At 40.4% G+C, this 21,328-nt stretch overlaps 2 protein-coding genes across 3 annotated transcripts in view; both read right to left on the bottom strand.

Annotated features, from left to right (window-relative positions):
• LOC128645799 (diacylglycerol O-acyltransferase 2) overlaps positions 1 to 11,904 on the bottom strand; it is a 71,766-nt gene extending 59,862 nt beyond the window's left edge. The window contains exons 1-2 of one of the 2 annotated variants that reach the window (XM_053699046.1): positions 11,844 to 11,903; positions 11,720 to 11,750 (exon numbers count right to left, since the gene is read on the bottom strand). Coding sequence is in view for 1 of the 2 variants with exons in the window: in XM_053699045.1 (XP_053555020.1) it covers positions 11,844 to 11,883 (40 nt within the window). In the remaining variant the exon portion in view is untranslated. Of the gene's footprint in view, positions 1 to 11,719; positions 11,751 to 11,843 lie in introns of both variants that reach the window. The other variant, XM_053699045.1, reaches the window with a different exon arrangement.
• Positions 11,905 to 16,026: 4,122 nt separating this feature from the next.
• Positions 16,027 to 21,328, bottom strand: part of IGBP1 (immunoglobulin binding protein 1) — a 15,789-nt gene continuing 10,487 nt past the window's right edge. Inside the window, exons 4-6 of the mRNA XM_053699044.1 lie at positions 16,860 to 16,942; positions 16,628 to 16,740; positions 16,027 to 16,457 (exon numbers count right to left, since the gene is read on the bottom strand). Of these exons, the coding sequence (XP_053555019.1) occupies positions 16,321 to 16,457; positions 16,628 to 16,740; positions 16,860 to 16,942 (333 nt within the window). The 3' untranslated portion in view covers positions 16,027 to 16,320. The remainder of the gene's footprint in view (positions 16,458 to 16,627; positions 16,741 to 16,859; positions 16,943 to 21,328) is intronic.

The following is a 21,328-nucleotide window of genomic DNA, read 5'->3' as shown; positions in this document are numbered from 1 at the left end:
CTGTGGTCCTCCGCCCACTCCAGAATCCAATATACTTCCCTCATCGCTAGGGAGCTTCTCGTTCCCCCCTGATGGGTAATGTAAGCCACCAAGGTTATATTTTCTGATTGGAATCACTGTGACCCTGTCTTCAGCAATTTCAACATAAGTGAAAATTGAAACGATCTTACCAGAATCCGTGCTTTGGAACAGAAACACAGCCTCTCAAGTGTGACAGTCTTGTAGCATCGCTCCTGACATGGACTTGAGTGAGGAAAGCAGACAGTGAAACTCGTCAACACTGGTTGCTTAAGGAGCTGTTAGCAGGCAGACTGGATGGGTTTGCAGAAAGACTCTCCCTGCATCTCAGACTCTAACTTTTGTCAATGCTCTCACTGAGAGGCTGACAAGACTACTTAAAACTCCAGTTCCATAATAAAAGGCATATATACCTCCTGAGGAACAAACTCCAAAATCTTCTGACACTTCTCTGCCATGACTGTGGGATAGGGGAAGTGGGAGAGGTATTTAAGCCTTTGGCTGGGGTGTCTTTGCCTCCTCCTGGTGGCCAGGTTCAGTATTTCCCAACAGTAAGGAATCAAGCCGTGGACTCTCCTTGTATTAAGAAGGAAAGTTGAATTTACTTAATTTTATTAATAATCCCCTCACTTGTGGTATTTTGATGTATAAAAAACAAAAACTGTTATACCCGTCAGACAAGGGGTTTGTTTTGGACATATGATAATGGGGGTCACAAAAAAGAAATCAAATGCAAAAAGGTGTCCCATGTGAAACAGTTTAAGAATCTCTGGGGTAGATTGTTCTTTTTTTTTGGGGGGGGGGGAAGGGGCGGGTTGCACCACCAAAAATGTACATATCATACTTAGTATAGTGTGTGAGGATGCATTTTTTTACACTGTATATATGCTACTTAGTGTAGTCTGTGAGGGGGAGGATGCATGGTCTACAATGTATATATATATGCTACTTAGTGTAGTCTGTGAGGGGGAGGATGCATGGTATACTATGTATAAATGCTACTTAGTGTAGTGTGTGAGGGGGAGGATGCATGGTCTGCAATGTATATATGCTACTTAGTGTAGTCTGTGAGGGGGAGGATGCATGGTCTACAATGTATATATGCTACTTAGTGTAGTCTGTGAGGGGGAGGATGCATGGTCTACAATGTATATATGCTACTTAGTGTAGTGTGTGAGGGGGAAGATGCATGGTCTACAATGTATATATGCTACTTAGTGTAGTCTGTGAGGGGGAGGATGCATGGTCTACAATGTATATATGCTACTTAGTGTAGTCTGTGAGGTGGAGGATGCATGGTCTACAATGTATATATGCTACTTAGTGTAGTCTGTGAGGGGGAGAATGCATGGTCTACAATGTATATATGCTACTTAGTGTAGTCTGTGAGGGGGAGGATGCATGGTCTACAATGTATATATGCTACTTAGTGTAGTCTGTGAGGGGGAGGATGCATGGTCTACAATGTATATATGCTACTTAGTGTAGTCTGTGAGGGGGAGGATGCATGGTCTACAATGTATATATGCTACTTAGTGTAGTCTGTGAGGGGGAGGATGCATGGTCTACAATGTATATATGCTACTTAGTGTAGTCTGTGAGGGGGAGGATGCATGGTCTACACTGTATATATGTTACTTAATGTAGTCTGTGATGGGGAAGAAGCATGGTATACAATGTATATATGCTTAGTGTAGTGTGTGAGTGGGGGAGGAGGTGCATGATCTACAATGTATATATGCTACTTAGTGTAGTCTGTGAGGGGGAGGATGCATGGTCTACAATGTATATATGCTACTTAGTGTAGTCTGTGAGGGGCAGGATGCATGGTCTACAATGTATATATGCTACTTAGTGTAGTCTGTGAGGGGGAGGATGCATGGTCTACAATGTATATATGCTACTTAGTGTAGTGAGTGGGAGGAGGTACATTATCTACTATGTATATATGCTACTTACTGTAGTGTGTGAGAGTGACAATGCACATTGTACAATGTATGTATGCTACTTAGTGTAGTCTGTAAGGGGGAGGATGCATGGTATACAATGTATATATGCTACTTAGTGTAGTGAGTGGGAGGAGGTACATTATCTACTATGTATATATGTTACTTAGTGTAGTGTGTGAGTGACAATGCACATTGTACAATGTATATATGCTACTTAGTGTAGTCTGTGAGGGGGAGGATGCATGGTCTACAATGTATATATGCTACTTAGTGTAGTCTGTGAGGGGGAGGATACATGGTCTACAATGTATATATGCAACTTAGTGTAGTGTGTGAGGGGGAAGATGCATGGTATACAATGTATATATGCTACTTAGTGTAGTCTGTGAGGGGGAGGATGCATGGTATACTATGTATAAATGCTACTTAGTGTAGTCTGTGAGGGGGAGGATGCATGGTCTACAATGTATATATGCAACTTAGTGTAGTGTGTAAGGGGGAAGATGCATGGTATACAATGTATATATGCTACTTAGTGTAGTCTGTGAGGGGGAGGATGCATGGTATACTATGTATAAATGCTGCTTAGTGTAGTCTGTGAGGGGGAGGATGCATGGTATACTATGTATAAATGCTACTTAGTGTAGTCTGTCAGGGGGAGGATGCATGGTATACTATGTATAAATGCTACTTAGTGTAGTCTGTGAGGGGGAGGATGCATGGTATTCTATGTATAAATGCAACTTAGTGTAGTCTGTGAGGGGGGGATGCATGGTATACTATGTAAAAAATGCTACTTAGGGCTAGATTTATCAAGCCCCTACGGCAGCAAGTTCTCACAAGAACTTGCTCGCCGTGATTTATCAAGCAGCGGTCACCAGAACGCTGCTTCCCTACGCTCTTCGCCACCTCTAAGGTGGCGAAATTCAATCTCCTCTGTCGAGTCTGACGAAGGAGATTGGCAGCTCCTGCCCGCGCGTGATTGGCTGTGCGCGGGCAGGGGGCGGGATTGCACGTGAGCGCAAAATTGCGCTCGTGTGCAATGTTGATTACCTACGGGTAATTTCGCCCCGCCACAGGCGAGTTGAGGCGTACAGGGGCGCGTATAGGTGCCCCTGTACGCCTCATCTATGATAAATCTAGCCCTTAGTGTAGTCTGTGGGGGGGAGGTGCATGGTCTACAATGTATATACGCTACTTAGTGTAGTGTGGTGGGGAGAGGTGCATGGTCTACAATGTATGTAAATGCTACTTAGACCGCTGCTCCTTAACTGGTCTGCCACCTCTAAGGCGGCGAACAGCAATCAGCCTGATCGAATACGATCGGGTTGATTGACACCCCCTGCTATCGATTAGCTGTGAATCTGCAGGGGGCGGCATTGCACAGTTGTCGGCATTCAGTGATGTCGAGCGGACATGATCCTATCAGCATATCATGTCCACTTGACATATGATAAATCGGCCCCAAAGCCTCTAAAACATCAAAAGCAACTTGTAATATAAATTATTTAGCTTCCTTGCTTTTGCTTTAAAGGGACAGTCAAGTCAAAATTAAACTTTCTTGATTCAGATAGGTCGTGCAATTTTAAATAACTTTCCAATTTACTTTTATCATCAAATTTGCTTTGTTCTCTTGGTATTCTTTGTTGAAAGCTAAACCTAGTTAGACTTATGTTCTGATTTCTAAGCCCTTGAAGGCCGCCTCTTATATCAAAGCTTTTCACAGGCAGACAGAGCTAATTCATGTGTGTCATATAGATAACATTGCTAATTTCTGTGGAGTTATTCATGAGTCAGAACTAATTGGCTGAAATGCAAGTTTGCAAAAAGCACTCAGATAAGAGGACAGTCTGCAGAGGCTTAGATACAAGGTAATCACAGAGGTAAAAAGTGTATTAATATAACAGTGTTTGTTATGCAAAACTGAGGAATTGGTAATAAAGGGGTACTCTATATTTTTTAACAATAACTTTTTTTTCAAGTAGACAGTCCCTATAGAATACCTTAGTGAGGCTGGAAGTCAAATTCTGTAGTGTATGAAACACAGTGATCGTTTAGACCTCAATTACAGCTAGCTATCATGACTGCAACTGAGGACAAGATAAATCAGTCACCAGGGTTTTAAAATAGTATGTTAGCTTAAAGTGTGGAGTTTTGAAAATCATTAACCCTTTGATGACAGGGTTAATTTGTCTAAATCGGAACAATGTTTCGATGTAGATAAACTGAAATCACTTGCACGATCGCGAGAATTCAATGATGGGATCAAGTCAGGGGGGCATCCCTATGACGCTAGGCACGCCCTCCTGACCGCAATCCCATCCTGGAAGTGCCGTTGGCTTCAGGACAGCCAAACGGCTAGGACGTTCTATTCCGTCCTAACGGCGCTAAAGCCCGGCGCGGTTAGGATGGAATAGAACTACATAACAGCGTTAAAAGGTTAATAAAAGTAGGTTTTAAATAGTTTAAAACATTTATTTTTGTTCAGATGTTTTTCAGTACTTAAAGGGACATGAAACCCAAAATGAGTAGTATATATGTATATTCAGATAGAGCATGACATTTTAAACAACTTTCTAATTTACTTCTGTTATCAAATTGTATTTTTTTTCTTAGTATCTTTTGTTGAAAAGCAGGGACATAAGCTCAGGAGCGTGCACGTTTCTGGAGCACTATATGGCAGCAGTTTTGCAAGAATGTTATCCATTTGCAAGAGCACTATATGGCAGCGCTATTTCTGGCCATGTAGAGCTCCAGACACCTAACTAGGTATCTCTTTAACTAAAAAAAGCCATGGGAATAAAGCAAATTTGATAATACTTTTTAAACGTCAGTGGGTAATTGAAATGGTTAGTATTAATTCTGCCTTCTCTATACATGTCCTTCATACAGGTCTTGCAAAAGTTAACTGGGAAATACATACAACTAAAGTGACTAACCTAAAGAACTGTCTATTATATAACTAATTGAACAATAACTAAACATATGGAAAAGCTAAACTGATATTAGAACTAGCAGGAAATGCATATTTGTGAATAACCGATTATGGCGACTTAGGGCTCGTTTCCATTGAGATGTAATTAGGTTTGGGTGCGCTTGCAAAACGATAAATATGCTGTCGGAAGCAATTTCGTTTATCAACTGCTTCCAATGGCCGTTATACCTAGGGTGACCATATTGCCGCTTTAACCCCTTAGTGACCAGAGCACTTTTCCATTTTCTGTCCGTTTGGGACCAAGGCTATTTTTACATTTCTGCAGTGTTTGTGTTTAGCTGAAATTTTCCTCTTACTCATTTACTGTACCCACACATATTATATACCGTTTTTCTCGCCATTAAATGGACTTTCTAAAAATACCATTATTTTCATCATATCTTATCATTTACTATAAAAAAAATTATAAAATATGAGGAAAAATGGAAAAAAACACACTTTTTCTAACTTTGAACCCCAAAATCTGTTACATATCTACAACCACCAAAAAACACCCATGCTAAATAGTTTCTAAATTTTGTCCTGAGTTTAGAAATACCCAATGTTTACATCTTCTTTGCTTTTTTTGTAACTTATAGGGCCATAAATACAAGTAGCACTTTGCTATTTTCAAAACATATTTTTTTCAAAATTAGCGCTAGTTACATTGGGACACTGATATCTTTCAGGAATCCCTGAATATCCATTGACATATATATATATTTTTTTTAGAAGACATCCCAAAGTATTGATCTAGGCCCATTTTGGTATATTTCATGCCACCATTTCACCGCCAAATGCGATCAAATACAAAAAATTGTTCACTTTTTCACAAACTTTCAGTTTCTCACTGAAATTATTTACAAACTGCTTGTGCAATTATGGCATAAATGGTTGTAAATTCTTCTCTGGGATCCCCTTTGTTCAGAAATAGCAGACATATATGGCTTTGGCATTGCTTTTTGGTAATTAGAAGGCCGCTAAATGCCACTGCGCACCACACGTGTATTATGCCCAGCAGTGAAGGGGTTAATTAGGGAGCATGTAAGGAGCTTTTTGGGGTATTTTTAGCTTTAGTGTAGTGTAGTAGACAACCCCAAGTATTGATCTAGGCCCATTTTGGTATATTTCATGCCACCATTTCACCGCCAAATGCGATCAAATTAAAAAAAACATTACATTTTTCACAATTTTAGGTTTGTCACTGAAATCATTTACAAACAGCTTGTGCAATTATGGCACAAATGGTTGTAAATGCTTCTCTGGGATCCCCTTTGTTCAGAAATAGCAGACATATATGACTTTGGCGTTGCTTTTTGGTAATTAGAATGCTGCTAAATGGCGCTGCGCATCACACGTGTATTATGGCTAGCAGTGAAGGGGTTAATTAGGTAGCTTGTAGGGAGCTTGCAGGGTTAATTTTAGCTTTAGTGTAGAGATCAGCCTCCCACCTGAAACATCAGACCCCCTGATCCCTCCCAAACATCTCTCTTCCCTCCCCTACCCCACAAATGTCCCCGCCATCTTAAGTACTGGCAGAAACTCTGCCAGTACTAAAATAAAAGGAAAATTTGTGCATTTTTGTGCATTTTGTTTTAGCATATTTACATATGCTTCTGTGTAGGATCCCCCTTAGCCCCCAACCTCACTGATCCCCCACCCAACAGCTCTCTAACCCTCCCCCTCTGACTTAATGTGCGCCATCTTGGGTACTGGCAGCTGTCTGCCAGTACCCATTTTAGTGAAAATATGTGTTTTTATTAAAAAAATTTCCTTTTTCTGTAGTGTAGCTTCCCCCCCCCCAATACCAACCCCCCACCCCTTCCAGATCGCTTAAATGCTTTTTTTTTAAAATGTTTATTTCATTTTTTAATACACTTTACTCTTTACTTTTTTTCTGTAGTGTAGCGGTTCCCACCCGCTCCCGCCCCGTGCACGCGCCCGCCCGGCCGCCACCCACCGTGCACGCGCCCGTGCGCGCCCCCGAAGGCTCCGCCCCCGATCCCGCCCCCCCTCCACCTTCCAGATCACACCGATGGCCGCCCACCCGCCTCCCAAGTCGGCTCCCACCCACCAACGATACCGGCCATCGATGTCCGGTGCAGAGAGGGCCACAGAGTGGCTCTCTCTGCATCGGATGGCCAGAAAGTGTTATTGCAGGATGCCTCGATGTCGAGGCATCACTGCAATAACCGGAAAGCAGCTGGAAGCGAGCAGGATCGCTTCCAGCTGCTTTCCAGACTGAGGACGTGCAGGGTACGTCCTCAGGCGTTAACTGCCTTTTTTTAGAGGACGTACCCTGCATGTCCTCGGTCATTAAGGGGTTAAAAAGGGAAACATATGAAAAATACATATGTCAGGGCTGCTTTCAGGGCTGTTTAAAGAAAGGTTTTATATAAGAACCCTGACATATGTATTTTTCAAATGCGTCCCTTTTTAAAGCGACAATATGTTCACCCTAGTTATACCTCAAATTTGGTAACCGAACTCCAGCTGCCAAAAACATTTTTGTGTCCCATAGAAAGTATTAGAAGCCGCTAATCTATAAACGCAAACCATTAATAGACTTCGAAGGCTGTCGATACATTAACAAAAATTACATCTAGCTCAACTAGGTGTAAAAGAAGAAAAAGGAGCTTTTTGATGCCTAGTTCGCATTGAAATCTAACCCGCCTCCCAAAAATAAACCTGACACGTCAAAACCCCTATATCTGCCATCCCCCCACATTGCAACTAATAAAAAAAAGTATTAACATCTAAACCGCCACCCCCCCACATCGCAACTAATAATAAATTTTTTATTAACCTCTAAACCGCCACCCCCCACAACGCAAGCTACCTATTTAAACTATTAATACCTAATCGGCCAACCCCCACATCGCAAAGTATCTAATAGTTATTAACCCATAATACACCATCCCCCACAAAGCAAAGTACCTATTAACCCCTAAACCGCCAACCCCCCACAACGCAAAGTACCTATTTAACCTATTAACCCCTAAACCGCCACCCCCCACAACGCAAAGTATTAATCTAATCACTAAGCCCCCTAACCTAACACCCATTAAGTTAAACCCATTACATAAAATAAAGACTAATTTTACTAATAAATTAATTAAAAATACCAAAATAAGAAATTCCTAATCTAAAATTAAAATAAAAAATCCTAACATTAAATAAAAAATAAAAACCCAAATTAAATGTAACTACAAAATCTAAGATGACATAAAATAAAAAAATCTAATATTCCAGAAAAAAATAAACGAAATTATCCAAAATAAAAACATTTAAACCTAATCTAATACCCCTATAAAAACAAAAAAGCCACCCCAAAATAAAAACATCCCCTAATCTAAGACTAAACTACCAATTGCCCTTAAAAGGGCCTTTTGTAGGGCATTGCCCTGAAGTAATCAGCTCTTTTACCTAAAAAAAACAAATTAACCCCTAACAGTAAAACCCCCCAAAATAAAAAAGCCCTAACTAATTAAAAATCGAATCTGTCGATTGCCCCTAAAGGGGCATTTGTATGGGCATTGCAAATCAGCACTTTTGCTGCCCATTAAAAATTAAAAAAAATCCCTAATCTAAAAAAAAAAAAACACCCCCCAAAAAAACCTAATACTAACCCCAAAAAATTTACTCACCGCTCCTGAAGTCCGGACATACATCTTCTTCCAGGCGGAGAAAAGTCTTCATCCAGGCGGCGAAGATCTTCTTCCCGGAGGTGCGGAGCAGTCTTCCGGTACGCGGAGCGTTCTTCGGCGAGGTGGAGGTCCTCTTCATGTGATCATCCGTCGCACACTGAAGATTGAATGCAAGGTACCTTATATTGGGTACCTTGCATTCCTATTGGCTGAAAATTTCAAATCAGCCAAAAGGATGAATGCTGCTTAAATCCTATTGGCTGTTCGCAAGACCGCTCCGCACCTCCGGGAAGAAGATAGTGCCAACCTGGAAGAAGACTTTCTCCTCCTGGAAGAAGATGGACTTCAGGATTGGTGAGTAAAATTTTTTGGGTTAGTGTCAGTTTTTTTTTTTAGTTTTTGGGGTGTTTTTTTTTTTTTTAAGATTAGGATTTTTTATTTTTTTTAATGGGCAGCAAAAGAGCTGAATGCCCATACAAATGCCCCTCTTGGGGGAATCGGTAGATTAGATTTTTATAGAGTTAAGTCTTTTTTATTTTGGGGGGTTGGGGTCATTTTACTGTTAGAGGTTAATTTGTAGTTTTTTTTTAGGTAAAAGGGATGATTGATTCAGTTTAGTCTTAAATTAGGGGGTGTTTTTATTTTGAGGTGGCTTTTTGTGTTTATAGGGTTATTAGGTTTAAATGTTTTTATTTTGGATAATTTTATTTATGTTTTTATTTTATGTAATCTTAGATTTCGTATTTAAATTTAATCTTAGGTTTTATTTTTTATGTAATTAGGATTTTTTATTTTAAATTAGGGTTTTTGATTTTGGTATTTTTAATTAATTTATTAGTTAAATAGTCTTTTTTATTTTATGTAATGGGGGTTAATTTAGGGGGTGTTAGGTTAGGGGGCTTAGTGATTAGAATAATACTTTGCGTTGTGGGGGTGGCGGATTAGGGGTTAGATTAGGGGTTAATAGTGTAATTAGATACTGTGCGTTGTGGGTGGGTGGCAGATTAGGAGTTAATAACTTTAATAGATACTGTGCGACATGGGGGTTGGAGGATTAGGGGTTAATACATGTATTAGTTATTGTGAGGGATGGCGGTTGAGAAGTACGTATTGCTCATGTGTTTGGTGTTTGCTTTTAGAGAGTTACGGTGCTCATATACTCAGCGCAAGGCTTGCTGTGCCTGCCTATGTGTAGCGAGGTGATAATGGAGTAAAATGTCTCCATTTTCACCGCGTAAGTTCTTGCGCTGAATATATGATACCCACTTGGGACGCCGGTTCTATTTATGTTAGTTTATGGGGGTAATAACAGCGAGCCATGGGTAAAATTTATGCGCCACACTTGTATACGGCGCCGTATATGTGATCAAGTCCCATAGTGTAAGATCGGGTTACCATAGAAACTAATTAATTTTCAAGAAATCCGGCAGCAGATGGAAGCTTTAACACAACGCTAACTACACGAAAAGGGTGACTGCACGTAATCAGCAAAATATTTCAATGGAAACCTGGTACTAAAATGGAGACATAAATTACTTTTAGCTACCAGCAACTTCGGTAGCTTACGGCTCCATTTTTAAAGGCTCAATGGAAACAAGCCCTTAGTTGCTCATCAGCTGATAAGCATAACTCCCATAGCTCTGATTGGTGAACTAGCCATTCCTCTTCAAGCAGAAAAACAAAACAGGCTATGATGCGTTTAAGGGTGTTGTTAACTATCCACTAAAAACACAACTGTTATCTTATTTCTATTTAATATTAAATCTGTCATTGGAATGCTTTCAACAAACTGGCATAGTTTACCAATAAAGGCATAAATATTGACAGTTCTGTAATCTGGGTATTTTCCTAGCAAGAGAGTGAATTTGCACTTTATGACTAGTTTTATTTGCTATTATTGTAAAAGCCTCTGCGGTCCTTAGTAAACTTGGGGTGTCCGTTTTGTTATTTCATTCTTTTTGTCAAATATATGTATTTGAGGTATCTGTTTTGCTCTAAGACAAGCTGTGTTCTTTCATTGTTATAAAGAATACTACAAAAAATAGGTTTTCACCACATGAACACTGCTTAAAAGAATAATATAATTTATAATAAAAACACATTTTCTGTATGCAATAAGGAGGAAAAGCAATTTAACGCTCCTTTTTGACTGAACTTTTTAAGATTTTTTTTTTAAAACTACAGCGGCGTAGTAGTTCTGTCAAATATGTTTTTATATGCATATGTGACAGGTACCTGTATTGAGTACTAGAAGCCTGTAGTAGGGCAGCTGAGGTGTTTGTCTCATAGACAATGGTGGTATAGAGAGTAACATACAGAAATTGCTTTTATATTTAAAACAATTACTATTATTAGTCCTATATTCATACCTTAAAGGGACATGAAACCCAATTTTACTTTGATGCTTGAGATAGAACACATTTTTAAGCAACTTTCTAATTTACTTCTACTAACAAATTTGCTTAATTCTCTTGGTATCCTTTGTTGAAGGAGCAACAATGCACTACTGGGAGTTAGCTGAACACATTGATAAGCCAATGTTCAGCCACTAATCAGCAGCTAGCTCCCACCTCAGGAGCCTACCTAGGTATGATTTTCAACAAAGGATACAGAGAGAGGTAAGCTAATTAGAAAATAGAAGTAAATTGGAAAGTTGTTTAAAATAGTGTGGTCTATACGAATTACGAAATGCTGCATGTGAAAAAAAATGTAACGTCATACTTTGTATTTAGATAGTTATCCATGTTGGGCTGTTTCTGTGACCATCTTCACAGCAGACACATTCAAAATGAAATAGGACTGATCATCATTATTTAGCAAAACAAATGGACTAAACGGCTATTACAGGTTTGTGGATATATATATTTTTTCTAGGACACACACACAAATCCTAAGCAGACTGTTGTTTATATGTTTATATATATATATATATATATATATATATATATATATATATATATATATATATATATATAAAGCATTTCTGACTTTACACAAGTGAATCAGATAATTTATTCCAAAAAACATAAAAAGAACAATTTAAAATAATTGTTAAAAAAACAACAAATAGCCATTTAATCAACATAAAAATGAATAATAGATTCCTTCTTTGTGCAAATTGTTATACATACAACAATGCTGGTGTCCTTGTGGTTTATTTTTCTTTAAAAAAATGATAAAAAGGTATAGTTTAGTTTTTTGAGGGTGCAAAGTCAGTTATAGGTGGGCATACGTGCCCGTTATGTACACACTCACCTTGATGATCTTTAGAATAGGCAGCAATAATCGTTTTCATGGCTCTTAGTCTTTATGTTGTCGATTTCTTGCAAATCCTTTTACTTTGTAAGGGATGGTGCCACTTTACAGGCAGGGTGAAAACTGTCTGTAAAGCTGTATCCACTCATCAGCAAACTAAAACATAGACTAGCACACAGACCTCTGTTGTAGAGTCAGTTCTAAATATCTGTAAAAAGTTACCCTGCACATAACAGGATGGTATGTTCTCCGCTATGATGAAACTTTTCTGTCCTTGGTCCAGGGTTAATCGGACTCGCTCCAAAACAAACGCAGTCCCTTATCTGTGTGTCACTGAGGATGTTCCATGGGGAAGTCAATTCCCCTAACCTTCCTCCTATTCTCAGTTAGATATTATTGATCTATTGGACTGTAACCCCCAATACACTTACATAATGACCATAATGCACAATATATGTTTTATTACAGGTGGATATTGTCCTAATTAAAAGGGACAGTAAAATTTAACTTAAATGGATTGGATGCAGCACAACATTTTAACAAACTTTCCATTTTACTTCTTTTATCAATTTTGATTAGCTCTTATCATATCCTTTGTTAAAGGGTAATCCTAGGTGAGCTCAGGAGTGTGCACCTGGAGGCAGCAGTGTTTGTAACATTGTTTATAGCCATGTTATACATAGCTCAAAAACACTGCTGCCATAGACTGTTCTAAACATGTGCATGTTCAGTCTTTAATAAAGGATACCAAGCAAATTTGATAATAGAAGTTAACAGAACATGCAATTTTAAACAACTTCTTCATCTGAATCATAAAAGTTTAATTTTGACTTTACTGTCCCTTTAATAGTATAGCTAAGCAAAGTTTGAGGACATAAAAAAAAAAATAAGCAAAACATGTAGACAATCACAATTATTCTATTTTATCTAACGTTATTTATTTTACTTGTCCTTAACTGGCTAGCTCTGTGGTCAACACAAACACAGAGCAGGTACAGTGCTGTACACAGTGTAGAAAAACATGTAGTGAAGACTAGAAATCCTTAGAACACATAATGTGAGGTCATAGCCTGAAGCTTTCTAACAAGGACAGAAAGTGAACACAGGCTGGGCTCTAAACAAATTACATGCAGGACAACTGCTGAACGGTATTATTAGCTATTCTTACTAACATACTTTTAGGGTCTTTAAAGCCTTTCTCATAAGGTTGCAATGTAAATTGTTTATTTTGCAGTTCCTTTTTTTGTAATGTAGTAACAAAACAACAAAAAAGGATTTGTCATGATGTTTTTATGTTAATCCCATTATTCTCTATTCAACTCAGATATCCCTCTCCCACAAACCAGTGTTTTAGATGGCAAACTATATTGAACAGAACCTAACATTCCTCTTCTGATACAAATTCTGTCCTAATGAAACTTATCAGAATGCCTCTCTGTTCAGAGCTGCATGCTGCCATTTTATAAATAATATAAGAATACAGCATTTTAAATATTATATAAATGGTTACTGTATTAATTTAATACATTGTTTTTAAAAATCTGTGTACTACAGTTGTGCTCTATATACAGAAACAGTACACTTCATCCTATAATATAAAAGGCCAAGTGTGTTTGTCCGAAGCTGTCATGCGCAGTAGAGACAGCGCAAGGACAAACACACCTGGCCTTCAACACCTGGCATCTAGGCCTGGGCCGGCTACAGTGTGTGACAGGGCGGGGCGAGAGAAAGCTCAAAAGAGAGGGGGAGAGAGAGAGAGAAAGAAAGAGAGAGAGAAAAAGAAAGAGAGAGAGAAAGAAAGAAAGAAAGAAAGAGAGAGAGAGAGAGAAAAAAAAAGAGAGAGAGAGAGAGAGAGAGAGAGAGAGAGAGAGAGAGAGAGAGAGAGAGAGAGAGAGAGAAAAAAAGAGAGAGAAAAAAAGAGAGAGAAAAAGAGAGAGAGAGAGAGAGAAAGAGAGAGAGAGAGAAAAAGAAAGAGAAAGAAAGAGAGAAAGAGAGAGAGAAAAAGAAAGAGAGAGGAAAAGAGAGAGGGAGGAAAAGAGAGAGGGAGGAAAAGAGAGAGGGAGGAAAAGAGAGAGGGAGGAAAAGAGAGAGGGAGGAAAAGAGAGAGGGAGGAAAAGAGAGAGGGAGGAAAAGAGAGAGGGAGGAAAAGAGAGAGGGAGGAAAAGAGAGAGGGAGGAAAAGAGAGAGGGAGGAAAAGAGAGAGGGAGGAAAAGAGAGAGGGAGGAAAAGAGAGAGGGAGGAAAAGAGAGAGGGAGGAAAAGAGAGAGGGAGGAAAAGAGAGAGGGAGGAAAAGAGAGACAGCGAGACAGAGCGAGAGAGACAGACAGCGAGACAGAGCGAGAGAGACAGACAGCGAGACAGAGCGAGAGAGACAGACAGCGAGACAGAGCGAGAGAGAGAGAGAGACAGACAGCGAGACAGAGCGAGAGAGACAGCGAGACAGAGCGAGAGAGAGAGAGAGACAGACAGTGAGAGAGAGAGAGAGACAGACAGCGAGAGAGAGAGAGAGACAGACAGCGAGAGAGAGAGAGAGACAGACAGCGAGAGAGACAGAGAGAGAGCGAGAGAGAGCGAGAGAGACAGAGAGCGAGAGAGACAGAGAGCGAGAGAGACAGAGAGAGAGAGAGAGAGAGAGAGAGAGAGACAGACAGCGAGAGAGAGAGAGACAGACAGCGAGAGAGAGAGAGAGAGACAGACAGCGAGAGAGACAGAGAGAGAGCGAGAGAGACAGACAGCGAGAGAGACAGAGAGAGAGCGAGAGAGAGAGAGAGACAAACAGCGAGAGAGAGAGAGAGAGAGACAGACAGCGAGAGAGAGAGACAGACAGCGAGAGAGAGAGACAGACAGCGAGAGAGAGAGACAGACAGCGAGAGAGAGAGACAGACAGCGAGAGAGAGAAAGAGAGAGAGACAGCAAGAGAGACAGCGAGAGAGACAGCGAGAGAGAGCAAAAGAGAGGGGGAGAGACAGCAAAAGAGAGAGGGGGAGAGACAGCAAAAGAGAGGGGGAGAGCAGAAGAGAGGGGGGATAGAGAGAGAGCAAGGGGTGCAAAAAAGTGGCCCCTGTACACTGGCTTTAGGACTAGTATTTTATAATCCAGCCAAACTTTATATGTAATACAATATTTTATTGCCTATAAGAGTTAATTCAAGTAGACATGAAACCAAAAATGTTTCTTTCACAATTCAGAGTATGCAATTAAAAAAATAAATTCCAATTTACTTTTATTATCCAATTTACTTTGTTCTATGGTATACTTTGTTGAAGAGGATATCTATGTAAGTAGCGTGCACGAGTCTTGAGCACTGCATGGCAGCAAACACGGTTGCCATTAACTGCTCTTGCAAATGTATAACATTGTTAAAAGCATTCTTGCAAAACTACAGCAATATAATGCTTCAAACATGTGCACACTCCTAAGCCTACATATCTGCTTTTCAAAGGATACAAAGAGTATGGAGCAAAAAACAGACACTGAGCCTTTTAAAATGTAATTCTCAAAATTCCCTTACAGCATTTGTCCTTAGCACCTCTACTGGAAATCTATTCCATGAATCAACCACACAAAAAGGTGCTTCAACAAATTACATCCTTCTTTAAAAGGAGGGGTCTGATGACCATGTTAATGGCAGGTGGTCATAAAACTAAATATAAATTGACAAAACTTACATACAAAAATAATTAAACATTTTTTCAAAATTATGTGAAGAATTGTACACGTGCAGTAAAAGTTATAGCAGATGCTATTTCAATTTGTTTAAATTAGTGTCAGCAGGGCCCAGCACTCTACTGCATATAAAAATGTTCAACGCATGCAATTACTTTCTCTCAGACATACACCTTGAACTCAGACATTTCCACCTCTCTCATCTATGACCCAGACAGTTTCATCACTGACTTACTGAACTCTCTTCATTAGATAAATGGAAACCTAAAACTTGCCCTTCACCAACACCATAGGAGACGGTTAATAATTCCTGTGCAAATGTGTTGCTTAACTTTCTATTACAAAAAAAAACCCACTTCAGTTTAATAGAATTCCAGCTATAAACTAACTCAAAAAGAAGCTTGATTTAAAAGAATGCTTAAAATGTAGTTACGGTCATTTAGTTTTTTAATTGAAATCATTATTCTTGTGTGGAAGTGAACCAAGTGCTACATTTGAACAGATGTTATTAAACAGGTTTATTTGGCAGAACATTGTTTATTAAAAAAAAACACAGCAACAAAAAAATAAATATAAACAGCAGCTCAAGTGCATTATGAATAACAGTCTGCATTGAGGGCATAAGGTAAGGACAAAAGAACACTATTTCAAGCTGTATGACCCCACACCGCACAATGTTATCCCCTTGTACAAGGAGATACTGCACGCCACATGTCATGTATGACAAATGTCCATATTTATGAGCTTTTAGTAATCCACCTTGTGCAATTACAAACTGTATTACATAATTACAGACAGGCAAATATACGGCTTAACCCATGTTCTTTCTATTCCCATAGCCTCTTGGGTGAGTGTCCTTCCAGTCTTCCCAATGCCGAGCTTTCTGTAGTGTATCTGGATCATCCTCTTCCTCCTTCTTCTCTCGTTCAGCTGCCTCTTGCTCCTCGTCTGTTAGATATGGAAGAAGGTACATCAAAAGCAAATGGAAAATAGAACTGACCTTTCAAATAACAGTTATATTTCACCCTGGACCTGCTACATAAACACTACTTTGTAGTCCAGATAAATCTGATTTTCTCATAGTTGATTACAATAGCACAATGCATAATAGGACGTACCCTTTGTATGGCTAATTACTCCTTGGTCAGGCAGGACCCCCTTCTTTCTGTGCTGATCATACCAGTCATCCACTGTCATAGTTGGTAGGCTTGGGTACCCTGCTCCAAAGACCCTGAAGATTAAAAGCATACTCAGTCACAGAACTTGGAAGCTGGAATGATAGCTGAACAGGCAGATTAAAGTCAGAAGGACTCAGAGAGAATAACTGAAATATTAATAAAGCTGGCATACTTTGCCTGCAAAGCATCACGTGTTAGAATGAAGGGTTTCATAGGTGTCCTTGATGGTTCGTGGGGACGACGGACCTCAGATCCCTGAAAGAAAAAATTGAGTTTACATATTGATTACAAGTTTAACTTCTTCATGCTTGTTTCCATTCTTATTGCCAAAAAAAAAAAAAAAAAAAAAAAAGGAAATACCAACTACATTATTAAGATCCAGTATATGCTCTGCCAACATCACAAATGTTACTTATAGCACAATGTAAAGGTGGGGCCTTAACACCTGCTCAAGAAGAAAAAATAATTGTCACTTTAACTTAAAGCAGAGTCTAACAAACACCAGGTGCCAAGGAGTGTAGGAAATTGCCCCTTAACTGGCAAAAAATACCCCCCTGTTACATGCACTGGAAAAGCATCTAGGCTGTAAATTCTTTCCACCCATTCAACTACCCACAAACCATAAAGACAGCCATAGGTAGTGTAATGTGTGGTGGTGACAGCACAAAATATCTAATGTGTGCATTCAGGAAAACAAGTTGCTTATATCACTGCTTCAAGTGTGTTATGAGCCATCAGGGAGGCTTAATCACTATCCACTTCTCAGAAAAACTAAATTTATGCTTACCCGATGACTGGATACACCACAAGAGAAATAAATTTATCAGGTAAGCATAAATTTAGTTTTCTCTTGTAAGGTGTATCCAGTCCACGGATTCATCCATTACTTGTGGGATACCAATACCAAAGCTATAGGACACAGATAAAGGGAGGGACAAGGCAGGCGCTTAAACGGAAGGCACCACTGCCTGCAAGACCTTTCTCCCAAAAATAGCCTCCAAAGAAGCAAAAGTATCAAATTTGTAGAATTTAGAAAAAGTATGAAGCGAAGACTAAGTCGCCGCCTTACAAATCTGTTCAACAGAAGCCTCATTTTTAAAGGCCCATGTGGAAGCCACCGCTCTAGTGGAATGAGCTGTAATTCTTACAGGAGGCTGCTGGCCAGCAGTCTCATAAGCTAAGCGGATTATACTTCTTAACCAAAAAGAAAGAGAAGTTGCTGAAGCCTTTTGGCCTTTCCTCTGTCCAGAGTAGACAACAAACAATGCAGATGTTTGACGAAAATATTTAGTAGCTTGTAAATAAAACTTTAAAGCACGAACCACATCAAGATTGTGTAATAGACGTTCCTTCTTTGAAGAAGGATTAGGACACAGTGACGGAACAACAATCTCTTGATTGATATTCTTATTGGATACCACCTTAGGAAGAAACCCAGGTTTGGTACGCAAAACTACCTTATCTGCATGGAAGATCAGATAAGGGGAATCACACTGCAAGGCAAATAACTCTGAAATTCTTTGAGCCGAAGAGATAGCTACCAAGAACAGAACTTTCCAAGATAAAAGCTTGATATCTATGGAATGCAGAGGTTCAAACGGAACCCCTTGAAGAACTTAAAGAACTAAATTTAAACTCCATGGCGGAGCAACAGGTTTAAACACAGGCTTGATTCTAACTAAAGCCTGACAAAACGCCTGAACGTCTGGAACATCCGCCAGACGCTTGTGCAAAAGAATAGACAGAGCAGAAATCTGTCCCTTTAAGGAACTAGCTGACAATCCCTTCTCCAATCCTTCTTGGAGAAAAGACAATATCCTGGGAATCCTGACTTTACTCCATGAGTAACCCTTGGATTCACACCAATGAAGATATTTACACCATATCTTATGATATTTTTTCCTGGTGACAGGCTTTCGAGCCTGAATTAAGGTATCAATGACCGTCTCGGAAAAACCACGTTTTGACAAAAATCAAGCGTTCAATCTCCAAGCAGTCAGACGCAGAGAAATTAGCTTTGGATGTTTGAAGGGACCTTGAAGTAGAAGGTCCTGCATACCAAGTCCTGCGTGGCCACGCAGGAGCTATCAAAATCACCAAAGCTCTCTCCTGCTTGATCTTGGCAATCAGACGAGGGAGCAGAGGAAACGGTGGAAACACATAAGCCAGGTTGAAAGACCAAGGCGCTGCTAGAGCATCTATCAGCGCTGCCTTGGGATCCCTGGACCTGAACCCGTAACAAGCAAGCTTGGCGTTCTGACGAGACGCCATGAGATCCAGTTCTGGTTTGCCCCAAAGTTGAATCAACTGTGCAAACACCTCCGGATGGAGTTCCCACTCCCCCGGATGAAAACTCTGCCGACTTAGAAAATCCGCCTCCCAGTTCTCTACTCCTGGGATATGGATAGATGATAGATGGCAAGAGTGAACCTCTGCCCATAGAATTATTTTTGAAACCTCCAAAATTGCTAGGGAACTCCTTGTTCCCCCTTGATGGTTGATGTAAGCTACAGTCGTGAGGTTGCCCGACTGAAATCTGATGAACCTGACCGCAGCTAGCTGAGGCCAAGCCTGAAGAGCATTGAATATTGCTCTTAGTTCCAGAATGTTTATCGGAAGGAGGGTCTCCTCCTGAGTCCACAAGCCCTGAGCCTTCAGGGAGTTCCAGACTGCACCCCAGCCCAGAAGGCTGGCATCTGTCGTTACTATTGTCCAATCTGGCCTGCGGAAGGTCATACCCTTGGACAGATGGACCCGAGATAGCCACCAGAGAAGAGAATCACTGGTCTCTTCATCCAGATTTAGTAGAGGGGACAAATCTGTGTAATCCCCATTCCACTGACTGAGCATGCAGAGTTGCAGCGGTCTGAGATGTAGGCGGGCAAACGGCACTATGTCCATTGCCGCTACCATTAAGCCGATTACTTCCATACACTGAGTCACTGAAGGGCGAGAAGTAGAATAAAGAACACGGCAGGAATTTAGAAGTTTTGACAACCTGGCCTCTGTCAGGTAAATCTTCATTTCTACAGAATCTATCAGAGTTCCTAGGAAGGAAACTCTTGTGAGAGGGGATAGAGAACTTTTTTCTTCGTTCACTTTCCACCCATGCGACCTCAGAAATGCCAGAACAATGTCTGTGTGAGACCTGGCAACTTGAAAAGTCGACGCCTGTATCAGAATGTCGTCTGAGTAAGGGGCTCCTGCTATAGCCCACGGCCTTAGGACCACTAGAAGGGACCCTAGAACCTTTGTAAAGATTATTGGTGCCGTGGCCAACCCGAAGGGAAGAGCCACAAACTGGTAGTGCCTGTATTGACCCTCCTGGATCATAGGAAGGATGGTTCGAATAGTCTCCATCTTGAAGGATGGGACTCTGAGAAATTTGTTTAAGATCTTGAGATCTAAGATTGGTCTAAATGTTCCCTCTTTCTTGGGAACAACAAACGGATATGAATAAAAGCCCTGTCCCTGTTCCTCCTGTGGAACTGGGTGGATCACTCCCATAACTAGGAGGTCTTGAACACAATGTAAGAATGCTTCTCTCTTTATCTGGTTTGCAGATAAAAGTGAGAGATGAAATCTCCCTTTTGGGGGAGAGGTTTTGAATTTCAGAAGATAACCCTTGGACACAACTTCCAATGCCCAGGGATCCTGGACATCTCTTGCCCAAGCCTGGGCGAAGAGAGAGAGTCTGCCCCCTACTAGATCTGTTTCCGGATCGGGGGCTGCTCCTTCATGCTGTCTTAGAGGCAGCAGCAGGCTTCTTGGCCTGTTTCCCCTTGTTCCAAGCCTGGTTAGGTCTCCAGAACGGCTTAGACTGGGCAAAAGTTCCCTCTTGTTTTGTGTTAGAGGAAGTTGAAGCTGCGCCACTAATAAAGTTTCGAAAGGGCCGAAAACTAGACTGTTTGGTCCTTAATTTGTTGGACCTGTCTTGAGGAAGGGCGTGACCTTTTCCTCCAGTGATGTCAGAAATTATCTCCTTCAGTCCAGGCCCGAATAGGATCTGTCCTTTGAAGGGAATGTTGAGAAGTTTAGACTTAAGCCATAGCACCCTACGCGCCTGATAGCAAAGCCTGAATTTTTAGCCGTTAGCTTGGTTAAATGAACAACAGCGTCAGAAACAAATGAATTGGCTAGCTTAAGGGCCCTAAGCTTGTCAATAATATCTTCCAACGGGGTTTCAACCTGTAGAGCCTCATCTAGGGACTCAAACCAGAAAGCCGCGGCAGCAGTGACTGGGGCAATGCATGCAAGAGGCTGGAGAATAAAAACCTTGTTGAATAAAAATTTTCTTAAGGTAACCCTCTAATTTTTTATCCATTGGATCTAGAAAAGTACAACTGTCCTTGACAGGGATAGTGGTACGCTTAGCTAGAGTAGAAACTGCTCACTCCACCTTAGGGACCGTCTGCCATAAGTCCCGTGTAGCGGCGTCTATAGGAAACATCTTTTTAAAAACAGGAGGGGGAGAGAACGGTACACCTGGTCTATCCCATTCCTTAGTAATAATTTCAGAAAACCTTTTAGGGATTGGAAAAACATCAGTGTAAGTAGGTACTGCATAGTATTTATCCAATCTACATAATTTCTCTGGGACTACAATAGTGTCACAGTCGTCCAGAGTTGCTAAAACCTCCC

This window comes from Bombina bombina, chromosome 1 (genome assembly GCF_027579735.1).
Source record: "Bombina bombina isolate aBomBom1 chromosome 1, aBomBom1.pri, whole genome shotgun sequence".
In the NCBI taxonomy this organism is placed as follows: Eukaryota; Metazoa; Chordata; class Amphibia; order Anura; family Bombinatoridae; genus Bombina; species Bombina bombina.
This window is presented reverse-complemented; position numbering and strand designations above follow the sequence as displayed.